General features: G+C 37.0%; 1 protein-coding gene across 1 annotated transcript in view; it reads left to right on the forward strand.

The window, feature by feature from the left end:
• The window catches only part of ARAP2 (ArfGAP with RhoGAP domain, ankyrin repeat and PH domain 2), a 339,747-nt gene that overhangs the window by 302,650 nt on the left and 9,983 nt on the right, over window positions 1-27,114 (forward strand). Inside the window, exons 27-30 of the mRNA XM_006874336.1 lie at window positions 9,504-9,643; window positions 17,779-17,861; window positions 19,174-19,209; window positions 24,295-24,358. Of these exons, the coding sequence (XP_006874398.1) occupies window positions 9,504-9,643; window positions 17,779-17,861; window positions 19,174-19,209; window positions 24,295-24,358 (323 nt within the window). The remainder of the gene's footprint in view (window positions 1-9,503; window positions 9,644-17,778; window positions 17,862-19,173; window positions 19,210-24,294; window positions 24,359-27,114) is intronic.

Here is a 27,114-nt window from a genome sequence, read left to right on the forward strand (position 1 = left end):
GTAATGTGCTGAAATACAAAGTTGGTTTGAACTGCAAGGTCGGCAGTTCAAGCTTACCAGCCGTTCCTTGGAAACCCTATACAAGGTCACTATGGGTTGGAACTGACTCAACCGCATATAACAACAACATCTAGATATGAAGGGGACTTCAGAAAGTTCAAAATGTGGGAAAATGTTATTAAACAATAATACATTTTTTCTGAAAACTTTTTATGTCCCTTCATATTTAACAAAGTCCTGGTGTGGTGCTATAGGATAAACACTGGGCTACAAACCACAAAGTTGATGGTTCAAACCCACCAGCCACTCCCCCCAAACCCTATACAGGCTCAGCTGTGAGTTGGAACCGACTTGATTGCACTTAACAACAACAAGAAACCTTATGTAACTTTCTCCCTCTGACCTGCTGGAAAGTGGAGGAGCAGCCATTAGAGCCGAGATCACTCTATGTCTAGACTATGTATACTGCCCTAAGCCGTATGTTATGAAATCAAGGTTAAATTTGATGTTAGTTTTTTTGGGATCTTACAAAATCAATCTGTAAATCCTCAGACTTGAAAAGATAGCTTTGTATGTACTGTTTACTACAGATTTCATTATGGAGAAAAATTGTATCTGTTCTCCATTACTTAAACAAACACATTCTATTTTATATGTGCCAAGCACAGTTTTAAGAACTTTACCAAATCCATGTGATAAGAACCATCATGCATCCCATTTAACAGTTTTGTACATAGGCGCTTATAGATTTCTGGTCCAATGTCTGGGGTCACTGAAACCCAGGCAGTCTAGTTCCAAAGTGCCCTTATTCATGGTACTCTCAGCTGTCATCTAAATTAGAGAGGCAAGACCAAAGGACACATTCTTTTAAAAAGCAAATGTGAAATTATTAGGTATTAGTAGCTAATTGTCACCATTCATCTGTCAGTTTGTTGTCCTTTGGTGGCTTGTATGTTGTTGTAACACTAGAAGCTCTGGCACTAGTATTTTAGATATAAGCAAGGTCACCCGAGATGGACAGATTTCAGTGGAGTTTCCAGACTAACACAGAATAGGAAGAAGCAGCAGACTACTTCCAAATGGTTAGCCACTGAAAACCTTATGAATAGCAGGGGAACATTGTCAAACATGTGGCTGGAATGTGAAAACATTATGAATCCTAGTGATAAAATGGAGGGTCAATGTAAAAGAGGAAGGACCCCTCCCAACAAGCTGGATTGGCAGTGGCAGCAACAGTGGACTCCAGTGGACCCAGAATTGTGAGCAATGGTGCTGGACAAGATGGTGCTTCCTTCTCTTGTGCAGTGGGTTGAGTTGGAACCAACATGTCAGCACTTAACAAGAACAGCAACAGCTAATTTATGACAGAAATATAACTTTGGTTTTTTAACTCGGGGCTGAATTATATCTTGGAACACTACCGGAAGCATGATAGCAAGTCTGGACTGGATTAGTTGGAAAAGCCCTTAATTCTTTTCCTCCCATCACCTTCCCTAAATAATTATTTTGTTTGAAGGAGCCTGAAGGCACAGTGGTTAAAGTAGTCTTCTGCTAACCAATAGGTCTGTGGTTTGAACCCACCAGCCACTTTCTTATAGAAAAAAAGAACAGACTTTCTGCTCCCTCAGAGAAGACTGTCTAAGAAACTTGGTTTGACCCTTCTGTGCCCTACAGGGTCCCTGTGAATCCAAGTCAACTTGAAAGCATACTATAGACTTTATTTTCACTTAAGAACTTGAGTAATTAGAATGGTTTGGAATAACTTTTTTCCTTTTTTTACTGGCCTGGTAACATGATAATACTTGGATTCCATTGAAATCAATTGGGCCATTCTGTTCTGATTCATAACACTGCTTTTTATGGACTTTTCTGCTTAGCTCTTGCTGCTATTGCTGAGTGCCATTGATTTGGTTAGGACTCATAGTGACCCTGTATAGGGCTTTGGAGGGTTTTTCAATCTTTGCCGGAGTAAAAGTGCTCATCTTTCTCCTGTGAAGCAGCTGGTTGATTCAAACCACAAACCTAATGGTTCATAGTCCAGTGCTTATTGTATAGAACCACAGGTTCAATACAACTGAGAATATTAGTTTGTTTTCTTAGCCATAGTATTAAATCTAAAGACCCTTCACTAAACTTCTACAAGCCTTCTTCCTCCTTGCAAACTACCAAAAGAAAAGAGGGTATTAATAGTTAAATAGAAGGAGCAAAAGTAAAAAAAAGTAGTAAATGAAATTGCAGTTATTAAGGTTTATCCCAGAATCTTCCTCTAGGGTGTTTAGGTTCAAACTTAGAAAGGAAAATCCTTCCATCTGGGTATTTGCCGAGAGACTGAAAAAGTGACAGAGTTAGTCTGACAGACATTTGTTTATTGCAGAAAAAGATGGTTTGCAAACAGGGAAACTTACTGCCTGAAACAAGAAGAGCTCCTGTTTTCAGTGGCAGTTGGCTGGGCAGTCAAGATTTTCTGCACCTAGAGGGGCTTGTGGGCCCCTATTGTACCATGTGGTAAACAGGACTTATGAGAAGGAGAAGAGGGTGGTATGAGGAGATTCCTAATCCCAGCTAACACTCAGGTCAAAACAAAAAAATAAAGCAGCTCCACCTGCCTGTTACTCCCGAGTAGATAAGTAGCTAGGTCATGAGAAGAGAGTTTCAGTATGCAGGAGGGGAGAGAGAAAGAGAGAAAACATCACAAACCACACTTCGCCTGGGTTGACATTACTGTGGCCATTTGGAGCGTTCAGCTTTTGTCCCTACAGGGAGGATTAAGTGCTTTCATTAGTGCATTAAATCTTCAGACCTGTTACACTAGGGAACAAAATTAATTGATTTTCTCAAGTCTCTTAATTAGTGGCTTCCTTCAGTATACATTACTTATGTGCAGTAGCTGTGTTTTTGTTGGGATGGTTTTTTATTTCCCTAATTAAATGCAAATATACATGCTGTTGCCCACTTTTAAAAAAATTCATATTACAAATATAAGGTTTCTATGGATAGTAACCTATGTGTCATAATGCCAAGAGTTTATATTATAGATCATGTGGTATATGAAATCAGTCTTTTTGTTTATGTCAAAAGAATATGATAGCTATTAAATGTCTATATAAGAAGAGTTGGTGGCTGGAAAGACTACTGAGGTAGCATTAGACATAATCCTTTGACATCTTGTTATGTGCCATCGAGTTGAATTTGACTTATAACGACCCACATAGAGTTTTCAAGAAAACTGACAGGTTTGAACTGCCGATCTTGTCATTAGAATGGTCTTTGTGGTCCACAGTCCAGTACTGCTCCTACAACATCACACCAGGAGCTAGAAAGTTAAGTGCACTACAGAGGAAAACGTGTGGAGTAGGGCTTCAGGGAAGGGAGAGGCTCAGGAGCTAACCTGGAAATAGTTCAGGCTAAAAATCTCAGAGACGCCACTGCAATAACCTATGTTGTAAGCATTTGAACTCCAGCACAAAGCACACTGTTGTTGTTATTGTTAGGTGCCATCGAATCAGTACCAAGTCATAGTGACCCTATGCACAACATGCACAACAGAACGAAACACTGCCCAGTCCTGGGGCAACCTCACTATTGTTGCCACACTCGAGTCCATTGATGTTGCCATACTGCCAATCCGTCTTGCTTGGGGTCTTCCTCTTTTTCTCTGACCCTCCACCTTACCAAACATGATATCCTTCTCTAGCAACTGGTCCCTCCTGACAATATGTCTGAAGTATGAGAGACAAAGTTTGACCATCCTAGCCTCCAAGGAGCACTCTGGCTGCAATTCTTCCAACACAGAGCTGTTTGTTCTTCTGGCAGCCCATGGCACTTTCAATATTCTCCTCCAACACCGTGACTCTAATGCATCAATTCTTCTACAGTTTTCCTTATTCACTGTCTATTCGCATCCATATGAGGTTATTGAAAATACCATAGCTTGGGTCAAGCATACCTTAGTCCTCAAACTGACGTCTTTGCTCTTCAGCAATTTAAAAAGGTCTTGTGCAGCAAATTTGCCTAATGCAGTATGTCATTTGATTTCTTGACTGCTTCTTCCGTGAGTGTTGATAGTTGATTCAAGAAGAATGAAGTCCTTGACAACTTCAGTCTTTTCTCCATTGATAAGAAAGTTGTTTATTGGTCTAGTGGTGAGGATTTTTTATTTATTTACATTGAGATTCAATCCATACTGAAGTCTATGGTCTTTGATCTTCATCAGTAAGTATTTTAAGTCCTCTTCAATTTCAGCAAGCAAGGTTGTATTATCTGCATATTACAGGTTTTTAATGAGTCTTTCTTTAACCCTGATGCCATGTTTTTCTTTATATAATGCAGTTTCTTGGGTTATTTGCTTAGCATACAGGTTGAATAAGTTTGGTGAAAGAATACAACCCTTTCACAAACCTTTCTTAATTTTACACCATTCAGTGTTCCCATGTTCTGTTCAAACAATAGCCTCTTGGTCCATATACAGATTGCTCATGAGCACAATTAAGTGTTCGGAAATACTCATACTTCACAGCATTCTCCATAATTGAAAGACTTTGCATAGTCAATAAAGCATAGGTAAGCATCTTTCTGATAGTATCTGCTTTCAGCCAAGAACCATTGGGCATCAGCAGCGTTATCCCTCATTCCACGGCCTCTTCTGAATCTGGCTTGAACCTCTGGAAGTTCTCTGTCATTGTATGCTTGCAGCCATTTTCTGTATTACTTTTAGTAAAACTTTACTCACATGGGATAGTAAAGATATTCTCCGATGAGTTCCATATTCCGTTGGGTCACCTCTCTTTGGAATGGGCACAAATAGGGATCTCTTCCAATCAGTTGGCCAGATAGTTGTCTTGTAAGTTTCTTGGCAGAGATGAGTGAGTGCCTCCTGTGCTGCCTCACTTTCTTGAAAGGACATTAGGGTTATGAATTTACATACTGACTAAGCAGAGTCAAGATAGCAAAAATAGTAGACACATCTGGCATGAACTTTATACTAAATTATTCTAGAGCAAAAGGTCCCATTAAGTTTTCTGCCCAAGCTAGGATTCAGGGTGTGAAAAATATAAGCATAAAGTATCCCAAAGTTAGCACTAAGCTATACCTGAATTGTTGAAACAGTGAGTTACCAGAAGCCATTTTCCTTCATGTTCTTCAAAGTCTGTACCTTCACATTGACCTTTAAATGGTGGTTGTTAGGTGCCTTGGTGTCAGTTCTGACTCGTAGTGTCCCTTTATAGAGTTTTCAAGGCTGTAAGTCTTTATGGAAGCAGAAAGCCTCATGTTTCTCAGGGGCGGAGAGAGGAGTGGGGGAGAGCTGGTAAAGTCTAACTGATGTATTAGTGGTTAGCAACCCAATGTTTTAACCCACTATGCTACCAGAGCTCCTTATGACCCTTAATTTGGCCCTTAATTTAACATTCTGGACCAGACACACTTAATTGTGAGAGCTTTAGAAAGCCTTTTATATCCTTAATATTTATCAGAGAACTTCATATTTTAAAATTCTTTTTATTCTCCTCTCTTCTTTAACATATATTCTACTCCAATAATTCATCCTAAGTTTTTAAATTATATATGTTCTAAGACTTAAATAATATGCTTAATTATAATAATTATTAAAATTTTAACAACTATGTAACAAAAAAGGGGAAGAAGTTTTAAAAGGTTTTGCTAATGTGAATGGAAATATATATTTTAAAAAAGGCTAAATAAAATGTATTCATGGAATTTCCTTGACCGGCAATATTCAGTATTTGAAGCTTATGCCTTAGTGTGAGTGAAGAAGAGGAAGACCTCCAATGAGATTAATTGACACAGCGGTAGCCACAATTGGCTCAAACATAACAATAATTGTGAGGATGACACAGGACTGGGCAGTGTTTTGTTCTGTTGTGCATAGGGTTATTATGAGTTGGAACCGACTCAAAGGCACCTAACAACAACAACAGGCTTATTCCTTGATTACAGTTTGTTTAATGCTCTTTAAAATACTTTACTTTTTCCTAAAACAACCATATTATCAGTGCTTTTCTGTGTTTTAGTCTTCTAAACCAGCTGAATCACCAAACACTTCCTGTGTTTTATAAATTTCACCTTACATTTGCAGTATCATCAGATAGACAATTACTGTTTTAACCTGTATATAATTCTCTCTTTACACTACACTACAGGTGCATTGACCATTTCTGTCTTGTTTGTTGTATATTTTTAGAACCTAGTACATTTTGCTGTTGTTAAGTGCTATCAAGTTGGTTCCAACTCATAGCAAGGAGCATCTGGTGGTTTTGAATCGCCGGTCTTGTATTTAACAGTTCAGTGCTTATTCTGTAGTGCCATATCAGAACTCTAGAACCCAGTGCATAGTTGTTGTTATTGTTGTTAAGTGCCGTTGAGTCAGTTCCAACCCATAGCGACCCTGTTCCCCAGGAGTGGCTGGTGAGCTTGAACCACCCACCTAGTGGTCCAAACTGACTTTGCAGTCCAGCGCATTAATCCACAACACTACACCAGAACTCCATAGTAGACCCTTAATTAATGCTTAATGAAAAATGAGTGAATGTGTAACATGTGTTTCATTGGGTCCTACTTTTATTTTAGATATTGTTTATTTTCTCTTGATATTACAATTGTATGTAAAAAGATCTACCTTTGGAGTCTTTACATTGGAAAATTACTCTTTTACTTTAATTAGAAAGTAGTTAACTATGAAATATGATGTAAAGTATTTTTTTCTATGGAAGTAACTATCATGGATTGAACCAAGAAGATAAATTTTAGTAATATGTTTTTAATAATTATTTTAAAGTTGCACAGTACCTAGAAAGAACCTGTCAGTATGACAAGGTGATAAAATATATGTTGTCTGTGACCAGAAAACATTCCATGAGAACTGATTATGTATGTATGCTTATTTTGTTTGTTAATGTGTTTGTTTGTGGTTATGATTCGTGAAGTGAGTAATTCTAGGGATTTTTGCTTCCAGATAGTCATTCCACATGCTTATTTGACTTAAAAAGAACTTTTTTAAATTTTCCTTTTTACTCTTGTTTTCTTATAGCTATGTTGTTGTTGTTAAGTGCTGAGCACTGTTAATTGTTGAACCTTTTTCCTAATAGTGTTCCAGCACTGGTGCTTGATAATCCCAGAACATTAATAAATAGCTGATGGTTGACTTTTGAACTGTTTCTTCATTGGCTTGGCATCTGAGGATGTTTCCATCCCATACTCTACCATTTATTCTCAGTATCATAGTGATGAAGCCATGTCTCGTCACCAGTAATGATCTTTTCAAAGAAACTTTGACCTTCCCTTGAGTATCAGCCCAAATTTTGTTTGCAGATGTGCTAGTGCTTCTGTTTGTGGTCTTCTGCTAGTTGTTTCAGTACCCATCTCACACACATTTTTCAAAAACCAAGTCTACTGTGCATTTTTTCATAGGCAGAGCCATGGCTGATTTGCAAATGATTTATCACATAAGCCATTGTCACTCGTCTATTTGACAGAATCATTTCACATGCCCTCTCAATGTCGTCATCAGCTGTGAACATAGATGTGCATTAACATAACTGGAATGCATATAATTTTTAATTACATGGATATGTGTGTGTGTGTGTGTGTGTGTGTATACTATATATGTCTCTCTCTGTGTGTATGTATATATACACACACACACATACACATATAGTCATAACCAATTGATAATATTTATTCTAAAAGTTTTTTGTTCCCCCATCAAAATAACCAAGTTATTATTATGCTCACAACTAAGGATTCTGTGTTCTTAAGTCTTTCAAATTGTCCTTTTATAACTTTAAGAAACCATGTTGAATATAGCATAGAGGTTATGAGTCAAGCTACTAATCTCATGATCAGCAGTTCGAAACAACCTGCAGTTCCATGGGAGAAAGATGAGGCTTTCTGCTCCCATCAACACTTAAAAGCTCAGAAACCCTATACAGGGTCGCTGTGAGTCGGAACCGACTCCACAGCACATAACCACCACCACATAACCCAATATTAAGAATTGCTCACAATCCTAGTCCTGGTAGATTTGCCAGCCATGTAACTTTTTTGTGCATTATCCATCATAATCACATCGGCAGTTTCAGGTTATGTTTTATTTCTCCTCTTTTTGGAGTAGCATCCTAATGACTGTATTATGGCTAGTTGACTTCAGAGTACCTTCTTCCCCTACTATTCATTTCTTAAATAGGCAGTTAAATACTTACATCAGCATTATAGGGGAAAGTTTTAGACGGGAGGTATAAATTGATAAATTTTAACATGATAAAATGCAAATACCATATAGTGTTCTCATCAAAAAAATGTTTTTCAGTAGACTTAGTTAAAATGATTTCAGCATTGTAAATGAAATATGATTGGTGTCAAATGCTCTATTTTAGAAAATTTGCCTTTTTACCTTTCTCTGATTCAGATTTATAGTAATTACGCTCATCCCTTTTTAGAATTGTTAAAACCCTGTGTCAAAATTCATAGATATGTTTATCCTTTGTGTCTATATGGTTATATTGTATCTATCAGTTCTTTTCAAAATAAATACAATGCAAGCCACACAAGCGATTTTAAATATTCTAGTTTGTTGTTGTTAAGTGCCCTCAAGTCGGTTCCAACTCAAAGTGACCCTGTATAGGGTTTCTGAGGCTTTTTTAATCTTTGCCGGAACAGAAAGCCTCCCATGGAATGACTCCTGGGCTAAAACTGCTGATCTAGTGTCTCACAGTCCAGTGCCTATCTCGTGGAGCTACTGCTCTCCAAAATATTCTAGTAGCCTCATTTAAAAAGTAGAAAGAAACAGGTGAATATAATTTAATTTTAGTTCTTTATCTATAAAATGGGGAACTCTTTGACTTCACACAATAAACACTGGACTGCAAACCACAAGGTCTGCGGTTCGAGCCTGCCAAGTGCTCCACAGGATAAAGATGAAGCTTTCTGCTCCCACAAAGATGTAAAGCCTCGGGAACTTTATACAAGGTCACTATGAGTCATAACTGACTCAACGGTACTTAACAACAGCAATGACAATATATATAAAATAGCATTTCATAATCTAATCATTATTTTTAAACTGTGATATTATGTTTTACATACTTTGAAATTTTCATAACATGTATAATTTTCATGTGTTGTTGCTAAGTGTCATCAAGTCGTTCCAACTCAAAGTGACCCTGTATATGGTTTCCAAAGAGCAGCTGGTAGGTTGAAACTGCTCACTTTGCAGTTAGCAATCCAGTGCTTATCCTACAGCACCATATCAGGATTCTTTTAAATGGATTATTATTCAGACTGCCATATTAGCGAACATAAATCAATTTAAAATAAATAACATTATTATTCTGATACATGATATTCCCAAAAATTAGTCATCAGCTTCTTAGTGGTAGGAAACAAAGTAATACTTTGTTATCTAAACTAAAACTGTGTAAATGTATATATTATATTCCAAATAAGTAGAAATGGCCAAAACTCACAAAAGTAATTGCTTTGCTTTACAGAGAGGAGTACTTTGGAAAGTATCAAAGAGGGAGCTTTGACAATCAAAGAAGAACCATCAAAAATACTATCTGGAAATAAGTTTCAAGACCGGTATTTTATTTTACGAGATGGGTATCTCTTTCTCTACAAGGATAAGAAGGTATTTCTATATGAAATATTTAAATTGTTATAATTCGTATTTCTGTGGGTATTAGGGTCATTAGTTTATGGTACTCTCTCACAGCCCTCTTGCTTGGAAAGCTTGACTCTGTAGTAAATAAGCTGCTTAGATGCTGCTGGCCTCATCCAGCCTTTGCTACATGACAGTGAAGAATTTCATGTGGCCTCCCTAAGTGCCTCACATATTTTCAGGCAGAGAATGACTTTTGGTCTGAGTAAAAACACAAAGGAAATGTGTGTTATATAAACTAACCTATAAGTCAGTATCACAGTGAATAAAATCAAGAGAAAATGTGTCATACCCTAAGGCAAAGGTAGCATGTTTAGTTACTAGAAATAAATTTTAAAAATGGAACAAAAAATGCAAAACCCAAAAGTTAAAATGAATCTTACTAATGTATTTTAATTGATTGTGTCCTATAATATATTTATTAATTGAATCTTGTTACTGTATCCCCATTAGTTTGAAATAATTTATTTAAAAACTTTTGTTAAATGTTTAGTGGAGAGGAGAAGAGATGAAAACTGCAAAAGAGACAAATGATTTAGCTGTAAGAATGTTGAACCTAGTATAAGAAAGTGTTAGCACTGTTCAGAGTTTGTAGTGTGAATATAACCTCTCCACCTCAGTTTCTGAACTGGTAATATGATGATGATACATTGTTGTATCACATGAGTCCTGTATAACAAGTTGTTTTCGATATATCTAGTATATCTTTTCAAATTGAAACATACAAAATATATGCATAATAGTCTTAACATGCTTATTAACAGACACCATGAATATGAATAAATAGATATAAATAGTTGTATCTTAAACTGATATTATTTTCCCTTGATATTTTAGTTGTATTACAAATCTGCCTCTTTCGTTAGTTTTCATACAAACAACACATACAAGAGGACTTCAGAAAATGTGTGGGAAAATGAGATCATGGGATCAAATGATAATGTAATTTTTCCACAACGTATTTAAAGCCCCCTTATTCATATGTACATATATCTGGAAAAGGATGCATATCCAAAACATATGAAGAATCCTCCTATAAATCAGCAATAAAAAGACAAACAAGCCAATAAAAATGGGGCAGATGAAAACTATGACTGACCAATAAACCATTGAACTATAAATGTTCAACAACATTAGTCATCAGGGAATGTAAATTAACTCCATAATAAGATATGATTTACACCCCTTGGTATAGCTAAGAGAATCCCTGAGTGGTGCAAATGGTTAGAAGCTAGGTTGCTAACGAGCCCACCCTGTGACTACGTGGAAGAAAGGTCACAGCTGTGAAAACCCTAGGGAACATGCATTTCTAGTTTGAAACACATGGCTTCTCCATGACTCTTAATGACTTGATGGTACCTGGTTTCATTTGGTTTATGGTATGATTTAAAAAAAAGAAAAAATTGAAAGTACCTAATGTTGACAAGGATTTGGATAACCAGAACTCTCCTAAATTATTGTTTGGAAGGTAGAATCACACTATGACTCTGGAGAACTATTTGTCAATTTTCTCTTGTTTTTTATGAAGTCATTCGTACATCTACCATATGACAGCATCAGTTTCACTCCTTGCTATTATAGCCACAAAAACATTTGTACAAAAGTGTCCATAGCAGCTTTATTCATAAAAGCCCAACCTGAAAACATTCCAAGTGGCCATCCGTAGGAAAATGGTGCATTCAAAGGCAGAAAACTTGTGAGACCCAGAAAAGCAGAGCAGTCCTAGCTCTCTGAGGTTTTACTGTAGTAATAATAGTATTAATGCTAGTCTTTAGTAATAATGATAGTAGTAACATATTGATAGTATCAGTAATTAATGTCCAAGACCACTTTATGCCTCTCAGAGTTCTGTTCATTTTTTATTTCATTTTACTTTTGCAGTAACCCATTGTAATCTATACTATTATTATTAACACCTTACAAATGAATAAAATTGAGTCACTAAAACATTTCATAACTTGTCCAAGATCACATAGCCATTGAGTGGTGCAGTCAGGTGTCTGACCCCGAAGCTTCTGTTCTTACTAATGGAATGTTCTCATTTTGCATTATTTATGCAAATTTTATTTAAAGACAATAATAATATTTTGGTGTTTAAACAATACTAAATCTTTTCAGATATTACAGCTAGTACAATTCAGATTTATATAGTGTTTTCCCTTAAGCTCGGTTGGTACAATGACTAGGTACTCAACTGCTACCAGAAAGGTCAGGAGTTTTAATTCACCAGGCAGTCCATAGGAGAACCAGGTGTCAGTCTACTGCCATAAACATTGCTGTTTTTATTAGGTGCCCTCGAGCCTGGTGCTGCGCTCTCCACATAATCGCTTTTCAGCTTGTGCCCATTGCTGCTGCCACTGTGACAATTCTTCTTGGGGGTCTTCTCATTCTCCCTGACCACCCTTCATTTTACGAAGTGTGATATTTTTCTCCAGGGACTGGTCCCTCCTGATAATATGTCCAAAGTATGAGAAATAAAGTCTCACAATCTTGGCTCCTACAAGAGCATTCTGACTGTACTTCTTCCATCCAACACAGATTTATTTGTTCTTCTAGCATTCCATGGTAGTGTTAATATCCTTCTCCAGTGCATCACTTCTTCTATGTCCTTAATCATTGTCCAATTTTTACATACATATGAAACTACTGAAAATAACATGACTTGAGTCAGGTGCACTTTAGCACTCGATAAAGATTACATCATTGAAAATGCAATGGAGACTGTTCTACTCTATCCTATAGGGTCAGAGTCAGAATTGAACAGACAGCAGTAGGTTTGAGTTTGGGTTCCTGTAAGATGACATAAAGTTTAAAATTAACATAATTAATCTATTCATGGAGGAGTGCCTCCTATAGATAATTTTTGTAAGTGTGAGGAAACATCTCATGGCCCGTAACAGAAGTTTTGAAAAATGTTCCAAGAATTTGTATCCTTTTTGACAGGATAGTCTTGTTCTAGCTAAGATCATTCAGAAGAATTGATACTGTTAGTATCAAGAGTTTGTTTACCCCAAAGACAGTGTGCTTTAAGAACAGTGAACACACTTTTTTTTTTCCCCCCACAATGACCTCAGGTTATAGGATTATAGTCTAATGATCCATGGTGCTAGGTTATTGTCACACCTGTCACCCAGTGTGGTAAGTCATCACACCCATCACACCCACCCACACTCACTCATGGCCCTGCCCACTCATGGCTGGGGAGGTTTCACCATGAGTTACTGCACTGAGTGACACCAACTCTAATGATGTACTGCTAATGATTTATTGTTAAAAAGCATTTGCACATTTGTCAGATTAAATTAGTGCAACTGGTCCTTTAATTTTCACATTAGGGCAGGCAGATTTGACTGACGTTTTCCTTGAAACTGAACCTACTATGTATATCAAGACACGATTTTATCCTGTGGGTTCTTTTTCCATTTTCCTAATCTCTGCCTTTTAATATCAGGGTTCAAGTCATTGGCAAAATTAATGTTTCATATGATTTTGCAGTACATGATCAAGAGTAGAATGCCCCAACTCACTTGAATAAAGCTTTGGCTTTAGCAGTTGCCATTAATATATTTGTGCTTGGATATATTTAGAAAATGAATTGCTGATAAGGAGGTAGAAATTACAAATTTGAGAAGTGTATTTAAAGAGACTGTGTTAATTAGAGATCATTTATGAATACTCATTAACAACAAATTAGGGTTAATACACTGGGGAAGATATATTTTGTTTCGTGAGTTTTTCCTACACTGAAAATGTTAATTAAAATGTTTTCAGACGTGATTTAAATAAAAGGTGAGAGGTTTTGAAGAACATTATCATTGTACCATTAATAGTGTGAAAAAGTAAATGACTAAGAGTGGGTTGTTAAAAGATACATTTACTAATAAGCAAAATCCTTTTAGTCACAAGAATAATTTTTAAGCACACTCGTAGTGGTTACAAATCGGGCTACGAACCTTAAGGTCAGCGGTTCGAAACTACCAGCCGCTCCGCGGGAGAAAGATGAGGCTTTCTACTCCCGTAAAGATTTACACCCTCGGAAACCCTGTACAGGGTCGCTATGGGTCGGAACCGACTCGACGGCACTTAACAACAACAACAATTTATTTGGCTTAGTTATAAACGTAATTTTCAAAAATCATGACTGAGACAGCAAACTAGAGACTTCATAATACTTTAAGTTATTAAACTTTTGAACTAATTCTCCTGGATATACAAATCTAAGAAGAATGAATTTTGACAGGTAAACTGTGAAGTATCATGCCAAATGAGATAGCTTTTATAGAACTTTGCATGTGGAACATTTATATTGGTGGTGGTGTTACTTAGCATCAAGTCAGTTCTGATTCAGTGTAACCCCATGTGTCCAGAGTTCTGCTCCATGTGGCTTTCAAGACAGTTTACCTTTTAGAAGCATTTCCCTAGGCTTGTCTTCAGTGATGCCTCTGTATGGGCTCGAACTGCCAACCTTTTAGCTAATCGTTGAGCAGTTAACCATTTGTGCCACCCAGGGTCTTACTATTTGCTTTCATATAAGGATTTAATTTGTGATAGATATATCGCAATCCATGTGTAAAGAAGACCTTTACTAGCTAAGATCATTGTTAACGCAACCTTTCCATTTAAATTCTCACCTGTGCTGTATAGAGAAAAACGTCCAGATTGATAGAAGATTTAAAAGTTTATATATGGCAGCTTTTAAAACAACATATTTCACTGAAATTTTTATAAGTTATATGGGAGCACTTTAAACTTGAAGAAAGACAAAAATGACCAAAAGAAAAGATCAGTATATTTGAATTCATAAAAATAGTGAATGTATGCAATTAGCAAATGAAATTTGGATAAAATAATTTATCTAAAAAGACAAAGCAGTTCCATACTTAATATATGAAGAACTAATGCAAACAAACAAAAAAAGTGAAGACATGGATAATTTTTAACAAAATAAAACTAAAAATGACTAGCATATACTAGTAAATACATGAATAAATGTTTGGCTGTAAGTAAATATATGCCATCAGATTTTCCAAAATCCTATTTAGAACCCTACTTGTAGCCTTATATTCAGTGATTCCATTTCTGAAAACCTAACCACAAAGGAGAAAGCAAAATCTCAATATGGTTTTAATGAGAAACCCCATATCCACTTCCAGCAAGTAGATTCCAATTCATAGCGAACCTGTTAAGGTTTTCCAAGGCTGTAAATCCTTATGGGTGCAGAAAGCCTCATCTTTCTACCTCCAAGCAACTGTCAGTTTGTCATACTATGGTGGCTTCTGTGTTGCTGTGATGCTGGAAGCTATGCCACCAGTATTTTCTGACACTATAAGATAAGCACTGGACCATAAGGTCAGTTTGGACAGCATGGTTGGTAGTTCAAACTCACCAGACGCTCCTCGGAAACCTTATACAGGGTTGATATGAGTAGAATTGACTCTTACGACACTTACAAGCAACAACATACAGTCGCATGGTGGACAGGTTTCAGATGAGCTTCCAGACTAAGACAGACTAGGAAGAAAGAGTGACAAACTACTTCTGAACGTTTAGTGACTGGAACATTCTCAGATAGCACCAGAATATTGAATATTGAGACATGATGAATAGTGCCATAATATTGTCAGATATCCTACCAGAAGATGAACCCATATTTTGGAAGGCACTCAAAATATGACTAGGGAAGAGCTGGCTCCTCAAAGTACAGTTGACTGTGATGACACAAATGGAGTAAAGCTTTCAGGACCTTCATTTACTAAAGGGGCACAACTCAAAATGAGAAGAAACAGCTGTAAACAACCACTGGACCAATCCATAGCATCGTGATAAATGGAGAGAAGATTGAAGTTGTCAAAGACTGCATTGTGCTTTGATCCACCATCAGAACTCATGAAAGCAGCAGTCATAAAATCAAATGACATACTGTGTTAGGTGCATCTGCTGCACAGGACAGACCTCTTTAAAGTGCTCAAGAGCAAAGATATCAGTTTAAAGGCTAAGGTACCTGACCCAAGCAATGATATTTTCAGTGTCTTCATAATGCATTTGAAAGTTGGACAGTGAATAAGGAAGACCACAGAGGAATTGATGCATTCGAGTTATGGTTTGTAGAAGAGTATTAAAATCACCATGGACTGCCAGAAGAACAAATAAATTCAGCGTTGGAAAAAGTACGGCCAGAATGTTCCTTGGAAGCCATGATGGCTGTACTTCGCCTCTCATACTTGAGACTTATTATCAGAAAGGACCAGTTCCTGGGGAAGGATATCGTGCTTGTTAAAGCGGAGGGTAAACGAAAAAGAAGAAGACTCCTAATGAGATGGGTTGGCATAGAACCAGCAACAGTGGGCTCAGTTGTGATAATGATTGTAAGATTGCTGAAGGACCTTTGCAGAGTTTCATTCTGTTGTGCAATATGTTGCTCTAAGATAGAACTGACTCAGCGGCACCTAGCAACAACAACAATGTACAGCCAAGGGATCCCTGGTTGTGCAAAAGTTGAACACTCTGTTGCTAATCTAAAAATTGGTGATTTCAACCCACCAGCTCCTCTCAGAGTGAAATCACCTGGCAACCTGTTCCCATAAAGATGTCAGTTTAGGAAACCCTCTGGGACAGTTCTGCCCTGTCCTTTGGGTTCTCTATGAGTCCAAATCATTTTGGTGATACACACAACAACAGCATGTACAAACAAAATAATGAACTTCAGTAAGAAGTAATGTGAAGTCACAAACTATAAGTAGTAAGACCCATTTACATCCTGATCTCTGTGGCCTTAACCTCTTGTTCTTAGTTATAAATGCCATCTGCCTACCAGTTTAAACCAGAGATTTGCTTGTGAATCTTAGGGATGCAGGGAGTTTTTCATTATAAAATCTATTGCAGGTTGTGGAAGCATAAGTAATAAAATGTATATGGCTTTGGTATTAATTTTTTAAATTAGACTATAATGCATGTCTTTCTGCCTCTGTCTGACAGTTTTCCTAATGGTCTGTATTCACAGAAGTTTTGAAAAATGTTTTTAAAATGTTTTCCTGGGTAGGTATAGAATATATCATTGTTCCACAGCCATAGGTATCTTTTCTTTTTGTCTTGACTGTTTTCAGGAATTACTGGTGATTATTTAGTTTTCATTAAACTGTGTATTTCCTATGGTCCAGTATGCTATCAGGTTTAGTGCTGTGTGATAATGGGATAATGCACTGCACTGCAGGGTCATTTTGAACCAGAAGGTTGGTGGTTTAAGCTCACCAAAGACTCCTCAAAAACCTATGCAGAGTTACTATGAGTTGGAATTGACTCTGCAGCACTTGACAACACCACCACCAACAAAATGTCCTGGTGTAGCACTGTAGGGTAAACACTGGACCGCAAACCACAAGATTGGCAGTTCAAACTCACTAGCTGCGCCTGGGAAACCCTATACAGGGTAGACGGCACTTAACAACAACATGTTACCACACATTCACAGTTTGTGTTTTCAGAACTCTGAAACCCAAAGAGCACTGAAAACCTTGACTCATTTGGTAGTAAAATTGGATCCTCAGTAACATATGAGGCTGGTGTCCTGGTGTGGTGCTGTAGGATAAGCATTCAACCTTAAGATAGGTTTAAACTGCAAGGTTGGTGAGTCACACTCACCAGCCGCTTCTCAGAAACCCTATACAGGGTTTCTATGAGTTGGAACCAACTCCACAGCACTTTACAACAACAGTAACAGCATGAGAATATTTATATAGTATTTATTTATTTATCTTGTTGTTGTTGTTGTTGTTAAGTACCATGGAGTCGGTTCCAATTCATAGTGACCCTGCACAGGGTTTCTGAGTCTGTAAATCTTTACAGGAGCAGAAAGTCTCATCTTTCTTCCGCAGAACCACTGGTAGTTTTGAACTGCTGATCTTGAAGTTAGCAGCCCGATTCGTAACCATTACGCTCCTTATACTGTATGAAATATACATGTATATATCTCAAATTGTTCCGTCTTTATTAGCTAATGTGAAACTTTGAAGAAAATAAACCATTCCACAACTAATCGTAGTACTCATGGAAAGATAAGGAAACTTGTATGATTTATCTAATTGAAAATTATTTTATTTTACTTACAGAGTAGTAAGCATGACAAAATGTTTTCTCTCAGTTCCATGAAGTTTTATCTTGGAGTGAAAAAGAAAGTGAAGCCCCCAACCAGGTAAAGTTTGAAAGGCAAATATTATTGAGAGGAAGAAATTATGGGGAACTATGTCCTTCCAAGGAGCCCTAGTGTGATGCTGTAGGGATAAAGCATTGGACCGTGAGGTCCATTTGAACCACAAGGTTAGCAGTTCAAATCCACCAGTCATTCCTGGGGAACTCTATACAGGGTCACTATGAGTCAGAACCAACAAAACAGCACTTGACAATAACAACAGCAAAATGTCTTGGTGTGGTGCTGTAGTATAAGCACTAGACTGCCGACCACAAGTTTAGCAATTCAAACACACCAGCAGCCTCTCATAGGAAACCCTATATAATGTCTCTTTGAGCTGGGACCAATTGGATGGCACTTAACAACAACATGGTTGAATATTTAAGCATCAGCGGCATTGGCCTGCCTTTTTCATAAGTTAAGTTTTAGACAGTATATTTAAGTTGCAACTTCTGTAGCAGGGATGTTATCACAGAGCAAAGAGCGAGGTGGTTTTCCTGCTGAGAGTAGGGTCAAGCTGATTACTGCCTCTCTTGTATAAGGCCAAGAAATCCCCAGGAGGCCCTGCCTGCTGGGAAGCATCTGGAACCCTCTGCTTCCCACTTCTTTATCAGTCATAGCCCAGGGACAGACAGCATGATTTAATTTGGTCAAGTACACACTGGAAATCAAATGTTCCACCCCAGCCTCTTGCTACTTGGCTCCTAGGAATTCCGGCCCTGACTCTCTAATTTGTTCCTTTTTATAGTGAACATTTTCAATCAGCTACGTTTAATACTGAATACAGAACATAAATAGAGTTTACCTGACTTCTACTGAATGTATCTCCTAAAGTTTAAGTCACCCTTAGCATTTGGTTTATACTACACTTTATTATTACTGATGAATTTGACTAGCTAATATATGTCTATAACTAATATTTTTATAAATATGAAACAGTGTAATAAATAGTATATACTTCCTTTTCTGGTTGTATTACTGGAAAGTTCTTCAATTTTGCCTCCATACTTAACTTCTAAGTTAAGTACATATACCTATGTTACTATTAGCACATTCTTTAATTTACTCCGATATCAGTAGGTCAGTATGTATTTTATCTTATTCTGGCTACTTTCCCAGGCATTTGTTCTTATTTAGCCAAGAGAATCTTGTTTGAATTCTCCCTCCAGGAAGTGTCGAGTCCTCACATGAGTATCTGAACTTAGTATGCACGCCTACCATTAGCTGTTGCCTCTTTAACAATTTTTTTTCAGTCTTATAAGATTTTCTATTTTAATGTGTGTATGTTTTGGGTTTTTTTTCCCATGTGATACAGTTGGGGATTGACTGCTTATTCTGAAAAGCATCACTGGTAAGTTGAAAATTGGCAACTTTTGTATTTGCTATATTGGTGACAACCTCTGTAAACAAGTAACTTTATTATGTGGCACACAGAAATACAGATAAGAAATGTTTCTTTCACCTGCCTGAAGTTGAAATCTTTTCCAAATACTTTGAGTATAAGAACAGAAAATGAAATATCTATCAGGATTCAGGTCTCTTCCAACCCTATGTACTGAATTACACAATGCCCTTTAAAATAAATATATCTAAATTTTTCCATACTTATTAGTGTAGACCCCCAGATTTATTAGGATAATATAAGCCAAGATTTTTTTGAAAAATATATGTAAGCCACATCTCAGTATTTGAAAAATACATAGGTTTCAAACCTATTTTTCTACATATATATGTACTTTTTTCTCATCGATATTACTGTTGTTTTTCTACCAATTTCCCTGGAAGTTTTACCAGATTTCTCTTTCTTGCTCAATTATTTGTATCTAATTATTCAATGTTGTTGTTGTTGTTGTTGTTACGTGCCCTTGAATCAATACTGATTCATAGTGACCTTGTATAGGGTTTCTGAGGAGGATCTGGTAGATTTGAACCACCGACCTTGCAGTTACAACTGACGTTGAGGTCTAGTGCATATCCTAGAGTGCTGCATCATGTCAGTTTGGCCTCTGGAGAAGTCTGTGCCATGCCAGATTTATCTTCATCTTCTTGGATTACTTTAGGAATCGCTAAATGCTCCTAATGCCTCTGACATCCTGGCATCAGAAAGATATTTCTAACCTGTATTGTGTTTCTCTGCTGCCTTAAAACTTAAAAGCCAAAGATTCTTGCATGAAATGCAAGGCCCTGTAATATGTGACTCCTCAGCTTTATCTCCTATGATGTTTTCTTTTTATTTATGATAAAACAATAATCTGCCTTGAATTTAATTCATCATACATTGCTTGCTGCTTCATAAAATGACCTCTATATTTGCATATTTTTTGTATGTCATCTTTTTACTGGTCACCCTCTCTGTGTTTCCTGACCACAGTCACCTTCTCCTTGTTAATCTGATAGACACCTCCATAGTTCTTCATTCAAAGCATGCCTCAAGTGACCCAAAAGTCTTACCAGATAACTCTTATGTTTACATATCATCATTTGCTTCTTTGTACTTATAATATTTTGCATACATGGATTAATAACTAAGATATCTGTGGGGGAAAAGTTTACTTGGCATTTAGTAATAGGAAGGGACAATGTCTCAATAAGCTAATGAAGGAAGCAAAAGTTTTGAGAAATTTAATTTTTCACTTTTTTTCAAATGGGTTTTTTTGTTTGGGAATATAAAAACTATATGTATTGAAATTATATTGAAATCTCCATTGCCTCATTCCAACATTAGATACTTGCTTGTCACTTGGTCATACTATGTTGGCAGCTTGCATGTTGCTGTGATTCTGGAAGCTATTCCACTGGTATTTTAAATACCAGTAGGGTCACCCATGGTGGACAGGTTTCAGCTGAGCTTCTAGACAAAGACAGACTATTAAAACAGACTTTGAAGAAGGAGAGATTGACTAGTTCCCTATATTTGGTCACTGAAAACCTTATGAATAGCAGTGGCATATTTTTAGCACCAGAATATTAAATATTCTGGTGAAACATTATGAACAGCACCAGAATATTGTCAGATATAGTGCCAGAAAAAAAGCCCCTCAAGTTGGAAGGTACTCAAAAATGTGACTAGGAAAGAGCCGTCTGCTCAAAGCAGAGTTGACTGTGATGACGCAAATGGAGTACAGTTTTCAGGACCACCACATGCTTACGGGGCACAACTCAAAATGAGGAGAAATGTCTGTAAACATCCTTTAATAATCAGAAACTGGAATGTGAGAAATAATGGATGTAGAAAAATGGAAACTGTCAAAAATGAAAGACAATGCATATACATTGCTATCCTAGCTGACATGGTGAGCCTGTTTTGAATCTGACAATCAACTGATTTCCTATGTCAGAACTGACAAATTGAAGAGGACTGGCATCACATTCATCATCAAAAAGAACATATCAAGACCTGTTTTGAAGTACAACGCTGTCTGTGATAGGATAATATCCATACACCTCCAAGGAAGACAGGTTAATACAATTATTATTCAAATTTACTCATCGACCATTAAAGCCAGTTGATGAGAAAAATTGAAGAATTGTACCAATTTCTTCAGTATAAAATCGATCAAACATGCAATCAGTATGTATTGACAATTACTGATGATTGGAATGCAAAGGTTAGAAACAAAGAGGAAGAATCAGTAGTTGGGAAATACGGCCTTGGTGATAGAAACAATGCCAACAATCACATGATAGAATTTTGCAACACCAATGACTTCTAGATTGCAAATACCATTTTTAAACAATATAAAAGATGATTATACATATGGACCTCACCAGATGGAATACACAGAAATCAAATTGACTACATCTGTGGAAACAGAAGGTGAAAAAGTTCCATATCGTCAGACAAAACCAGGCCAATGGTGAACTTTCAACTTCAGTTCACATGAAAGTTCATGTTAAAGCTAAAGAAAATTATAAAAAGTTTGCAGAAGCCAAAATTTGAGCCTTAACATATTCCACCTGAATTTAGAGATCATCCTAAGAACATATTTGATGAATTAAACACTAATGACTTAAGACCAGAAGAGTTGTGTGATATCAACAACATCATACAGGAAGAAAGCAAAAGTACCTAAAGAAGACAAGAAAGAAGGAAAAGACCAAAATGGATGCCAGAAGAGACTCCGAAACTTACTCTCCAGCATAAAGATGCTAAAGCAAAAGAAGAAATGAGGAGGGAAAATAGCTGAACAGAAAAATTTAATGGGAAGCTTGAGAAGACAAAGTCAAAAAGAATAATGAAATGTGCAAAAACCTGGAGTTAGAAATCCAGAAGGGAAGAACAAGCACAGAATTTTTCAAGCTGAGGGAACTGAAGAAAAAAATTCAAGGCTTGAGTTGCAGTGTTGAAGGATTCTGTGGACAGAATATTGAATGATACAGAAAGCATCAAAAGAAGATGGAAGGAATACAGAATCATGGTACCAAAAAGAAATGGTCGATAATCACCCATTTCAAGAGAGTGCATATGATCAAGAGCCAATGATGCTGAAGGAAGAAGTTCAAAGTGAATTGGCAATGAACAGGGTTCTGGGAATTGATGGAATAAAACTTGAAATCTTTTAACAAACTGATGGGACACTAGAGTTACACAGTCATCTATGCCTAGAAATTTGGGAGACAGCTGCCTGGCCAACTGTGTGGATCCATATTTGTTCCCATTCAAAAGAGAGGTGACCCAACAGAATGTGGAAATCATCAGACAATATCATTAATATCACATGTAAGTAAACTTCCTAATGATACTTCAAAAAGGTTACAGCAGTACATTGACATAGAACTGCCAGAGGTTTAGGTTGGATACAAAAGAGAACGTGGAGCGAGGGATATCATTGCTGATATCAGATGGATCTTGGCTGAAAGCAGAGAATACCAAAAAGTTGTTTATCTGTGCTTATTGACTAAGCAGTGACTTCTGATTGTGTGAATCATAACAAGCTTTGGACAACATTGCAGAGAATGAGTATTTCAGAACACTTAATTGTGCTCAGGAGAAACCTGTATGTGGATCAAGAGCCAGTTTTTCTAACAGAACTGAGTAAGTTGTGCAACAGGGTTGTATTCTTTCACTATACTTACTCAATCTGTATACTGAACAAATCATCCAAGAAATTGGATTATATGGACAAGAATGTGTCATCTGGATTGGAGGAAGTCTCATTAACAACCTGTGATATGCAAATGATACAACCTTGCTGGCTGAAAGTGAAAAGGACTTAAAATACTTCCCGATGACGTTAAAACACAGAGTTTGGAATGGGTTGCACTCAATGTAAAGAAAACAAAATCCTCACCACTGGACCAATAATTATCCATTTAAATGGAGAAAAGATTGAAGTCATCTAAGACTTTAGTTTGCTCAGGTCAACCATCAACTCTCATGGAAGTAGCAGTCAAGAAATCAAATAGAGTGTTGTATTAAGCACATCTGCTGCACAAGACTTCCTTTAAAGTATTCAAGAGCATAGATATCAGTATGAGGAAAAGGTCCACCTGACCCAAGCCATTGTATTTTAAATACCCTCATATGCATGCAAAAGTTGGACAATGAATAAAGAAGACTGAAGAATTGATCCATTTGACATATGGTGCTGGAGCAGAATATTAAAAGTAAGATGGACTGCAAAAAGAACAAACTATTTGTGTTGGAAGAGGTACTACTAAGCCAGGATGCCAAACTTCGTCTCTCATAATTCGGGCATATCCTCAGGAAAGACAACGTGCTTAGTAAAGGTGGAGGGTCAGCGAAAATGAGTAAGACCCCCAATGAGATGGATTGACACAGTGGCAGCAGCAATGGGCTCAAGTGTAGCAGCGATTGTGAGGTTGGCACAGGACTGGGCGATATTTTGTTCTGTTGTACAGAAGATTTCTGAGTCGGTATAACAACAAACATACATCCAGTACAAAATTTTACCTTTGGAAACATCTCACACCTCATCCCCTAGTCTCCTGTTTCTGTTTTTGTGTCCAATTTTGCATTTTTTGCCATTTGATTTCTTTTTAATGAGTCTTCTGGGTATGAGTGTTCATGACCAGAATGATGGAGACTATGTGTGAGCCTTTTTTTTTTTTTTAAGACCTGTTGTTAATAGAATATACATGCATTTTTTTCCTGGGACTGGGGGAGAGGGTAGTTTAAATAACATTGATCTTCTGTTTTTCCAAAAATATTACTAATTTGTTTCTCAGCATTTACCAGAGTCTTTAGATAGCTATATTTTAAACAACTTAACATCCTACCATCATCACTATTTTGATATTTTACAGTTTAACAGTGGCCTAAAGCAACCTCCTACCAAATATTCTACTTTTGATGCATGAAGTCATTATTCAGGGAAAACCCAAAGATATCTCTAATCTAGAACACCAGACAAATGCACCAAAGACAAGTCCATTGCTTTTGATGATTATTAATTTTATAAACCTTGTTTTGCAGGTATCTTTGCTGTGATAGCTTACAAACTCAGATGGAATGGATGGCCAGTGTTTTTATTGCCCAGGTATGATATATCTGAACCAACAGCACACCACCACCACCACCACGATATATATATATTTCAACTATTTGTATATATTAATAGAAATATGGATATACACACACATACAAGGTGGGGAGGGGGTGGCCCTATAGGATAAACATTCGGCTGTTCCTCATGAGAAAATTGAGGCTTTCTGCTCCCATAAAGACTTACAGCCTCGGAAACCCTATAAAGGGGAGTTGTGAGTTGGAATTGACTCTATGGCAATGAGTTTGGGTTTTATATCCAGAGAGAGAGTGCCCTGTTGGCACAAGTGGTTAAGCTATCAATGGCTAATAGAAGGTCGCTGGTTTGAACCCACCAGCAGCTCTGTGGGAGAAAGATGTGCCTCAATGAGATTTACAGCCTTATAGATGGGGCAGTTCTATAGGGTTGTTACCAGTTGGAATCACCTTGACAGTGATAGGAGATAAACACACACGCGTACAAATATACACACACATATATAAGAGGACACTTTAAAAGGTTCTTTGGAAAGTGGAATTAAAAGATAATTCAGCTTTGTTTAGGGGAAGTGTTAGTGTGATTTTCACATAATTTTAAAGGAGTTTTATGTGTATGTATTTGGCATAAGCCTTAATTTTTTTATTCATGTTAAAAAAAAAAAAAAGTGAGAATTTAAACATATCCATTACCTTTGGAAAGAATACAGTAAGCTTCTCTGTAGAGGCTTCTGTTTTGCCAGTCCCAGCCATTTCTTAACTTAGGAGCAGTAGATAGGCTTGTGGGTAGAATTGGAAAAAGAGTTGTCTAAACTGCCATTCTCACAGAATCCCCAGTGGATTTTGTTGTTGTTACATGAAATCAGTTTTGACTCATAGCAACCCTGTATAGGGGTTTCTGAGTCATTTAAAATCTTTTGCAGGAGCAGAAATCCTCATCTTTCTCCCTTGTAGTGGCTGGTAGATTCGAACTATCCACCTTGTGGTTCCCAGTCCAGTGCTTATCCTATGGAGCTACTGTGTACCTTCCTAGTGTATTTTAGTTTCATTAAATATTCTGTTTTCCTTCTTATTTTCCCAGTGGCCTCTTATGCTTCCCAAGCCTGTTTCCAGAAACAAGAAAGGGAACCTAATTTCTTTAATACCTATTTGTATTCCAGATATTTTTAAGTATCAGCTCATAAATTCTTTGTAACAATCCACACATGGTGTTAAAGTGGTTTCAATTTCTAGATACAGAAGTAAAGGTTAACAAATATTCCATCTCTTGCCCAGGAACTTATATTTAGTTCATGGTTCAAATCCAGGGGTGTCTGAGACCAACACTGATACCCAGATCCCCATTCAGTATCCTCCCTAAGAAAGATCTCACTCTTTAGGGAAAGGGGTAAATAGTCTCATTAATGGAACTGGATTTTTTTCCAACCTTGTCTGTCTGCATTCCCAGCAATACTTTCCACAAGAACATTGAAATTCACTGGTAACAATTAAGTTGTCACTCTTTATTACTAAAGGTGTTTTCCAGTTTACTTTCCTGTTTCTCTGAGAAGTGTGAAGCTAACCCACCACAAAACCTTGTTCTAAGTTGTTCTGAAAACACTTTGTCTCTCTTCACTTAAGTTATTAACCTTTGCAGTAGTTAGTAAACATTGTTCCTCTTAGTCCAATTCTACAAATACTTCCTGGGAATAACATTGGCAGAAACAGACTGGCTACTAATTTGGGACATGTTTCTTTTCAAGACTTTTTACAATTCAGATGTTCAAGCATTACTTAAAAAAAAAGAAAAAAAAAAAAGGACATATTTTAGGAAAATTCATAGAAAATTCATAGTCAAAAGATGAATTTTTGGTCTTGATTTTGTTTTAAATTTTATAGACAGTAATTGAAAGTCCAAGCAGGAGTGGCCATGGAGCCTGGATTAGGCTGTTTCTCACTGTATCCAGAGACTTAGCCCAATTAGTTTTCTTCTGCCTCAGCCAGCTTTTAGGTTTATTTATTTCTTCCCTCTGAATGCAAAGGCCTTCTAGAATCTAAGGCAATGTTTAAAAATATAAATATAGGCACACACTAAAAAAAAAAAAAAAAGTGAAACCCAAACCTACTGCTGTCAATTCCAACTCACAGTGATCCTATAAATACACGTAAACTAGGAGTCACTGCTCCTGCCCTATAATTCATAATGTTTTTGCTGCAGAGAATACTGGAATGTTTGCCCAATAACCATCGCCTTCCTTGCGTCTGCTTCAAAAGTCATCTAGATTGCAGCTTAAATACCACATTCTTAAAGTAACTTTCCTTGACTTCAAATCACTTAGACCTTCAGAGTATAGGTCACAAAGATGAGGAAGGCAGAGAAGTTACCATGTAGTCCATGTTTGGTGGTGATGGTGGGTGTGTGCTGTGGAGTTGGCTCTGACTCATAGTCACCCTATATACAGCTTTCAAGGATGTAAATCTTTACAAGAGCAGAAAGCCTCCTCATCTTTCTCCTGAGTGGCTGGTAAATTAGAACTGCTTATCTTGCAATTAGCAGACCAACTTGATAACCCATTATGCTATCAGGACTCCTTAGTCCATATATTGTTGTTGTTCAGTGTTACTGAGTTGGTTCCAACTCATAGTCACTCTGTATAGGGTTTCTAAGAAGTGGCTGGTGGGTTTGAACCACCGACCTTGTGGTTAACAGCTTATCCTACAGAGACTCCGGTCCATGTATGGTAGTTAGAATTTTATACTAAGTTTACAGAAAAAGAGTGGAAAGGTATGATCTTA

Source organism: Chrysochloris asiatica, unplaced genomic scaffold (assembly GCF_000296735.1).
Source record: "Chrysochloris asiatica unplaced genomic scaffold, ChrAsi1.0 scaffold00269, whole genome shotgun sequence".
NCBI lineage: Eukaryota > Metazoa > Chordata > Mammalia > Afrosoricida > Chrysochloridae > Chrysochloris > Chrysochloris asiatica.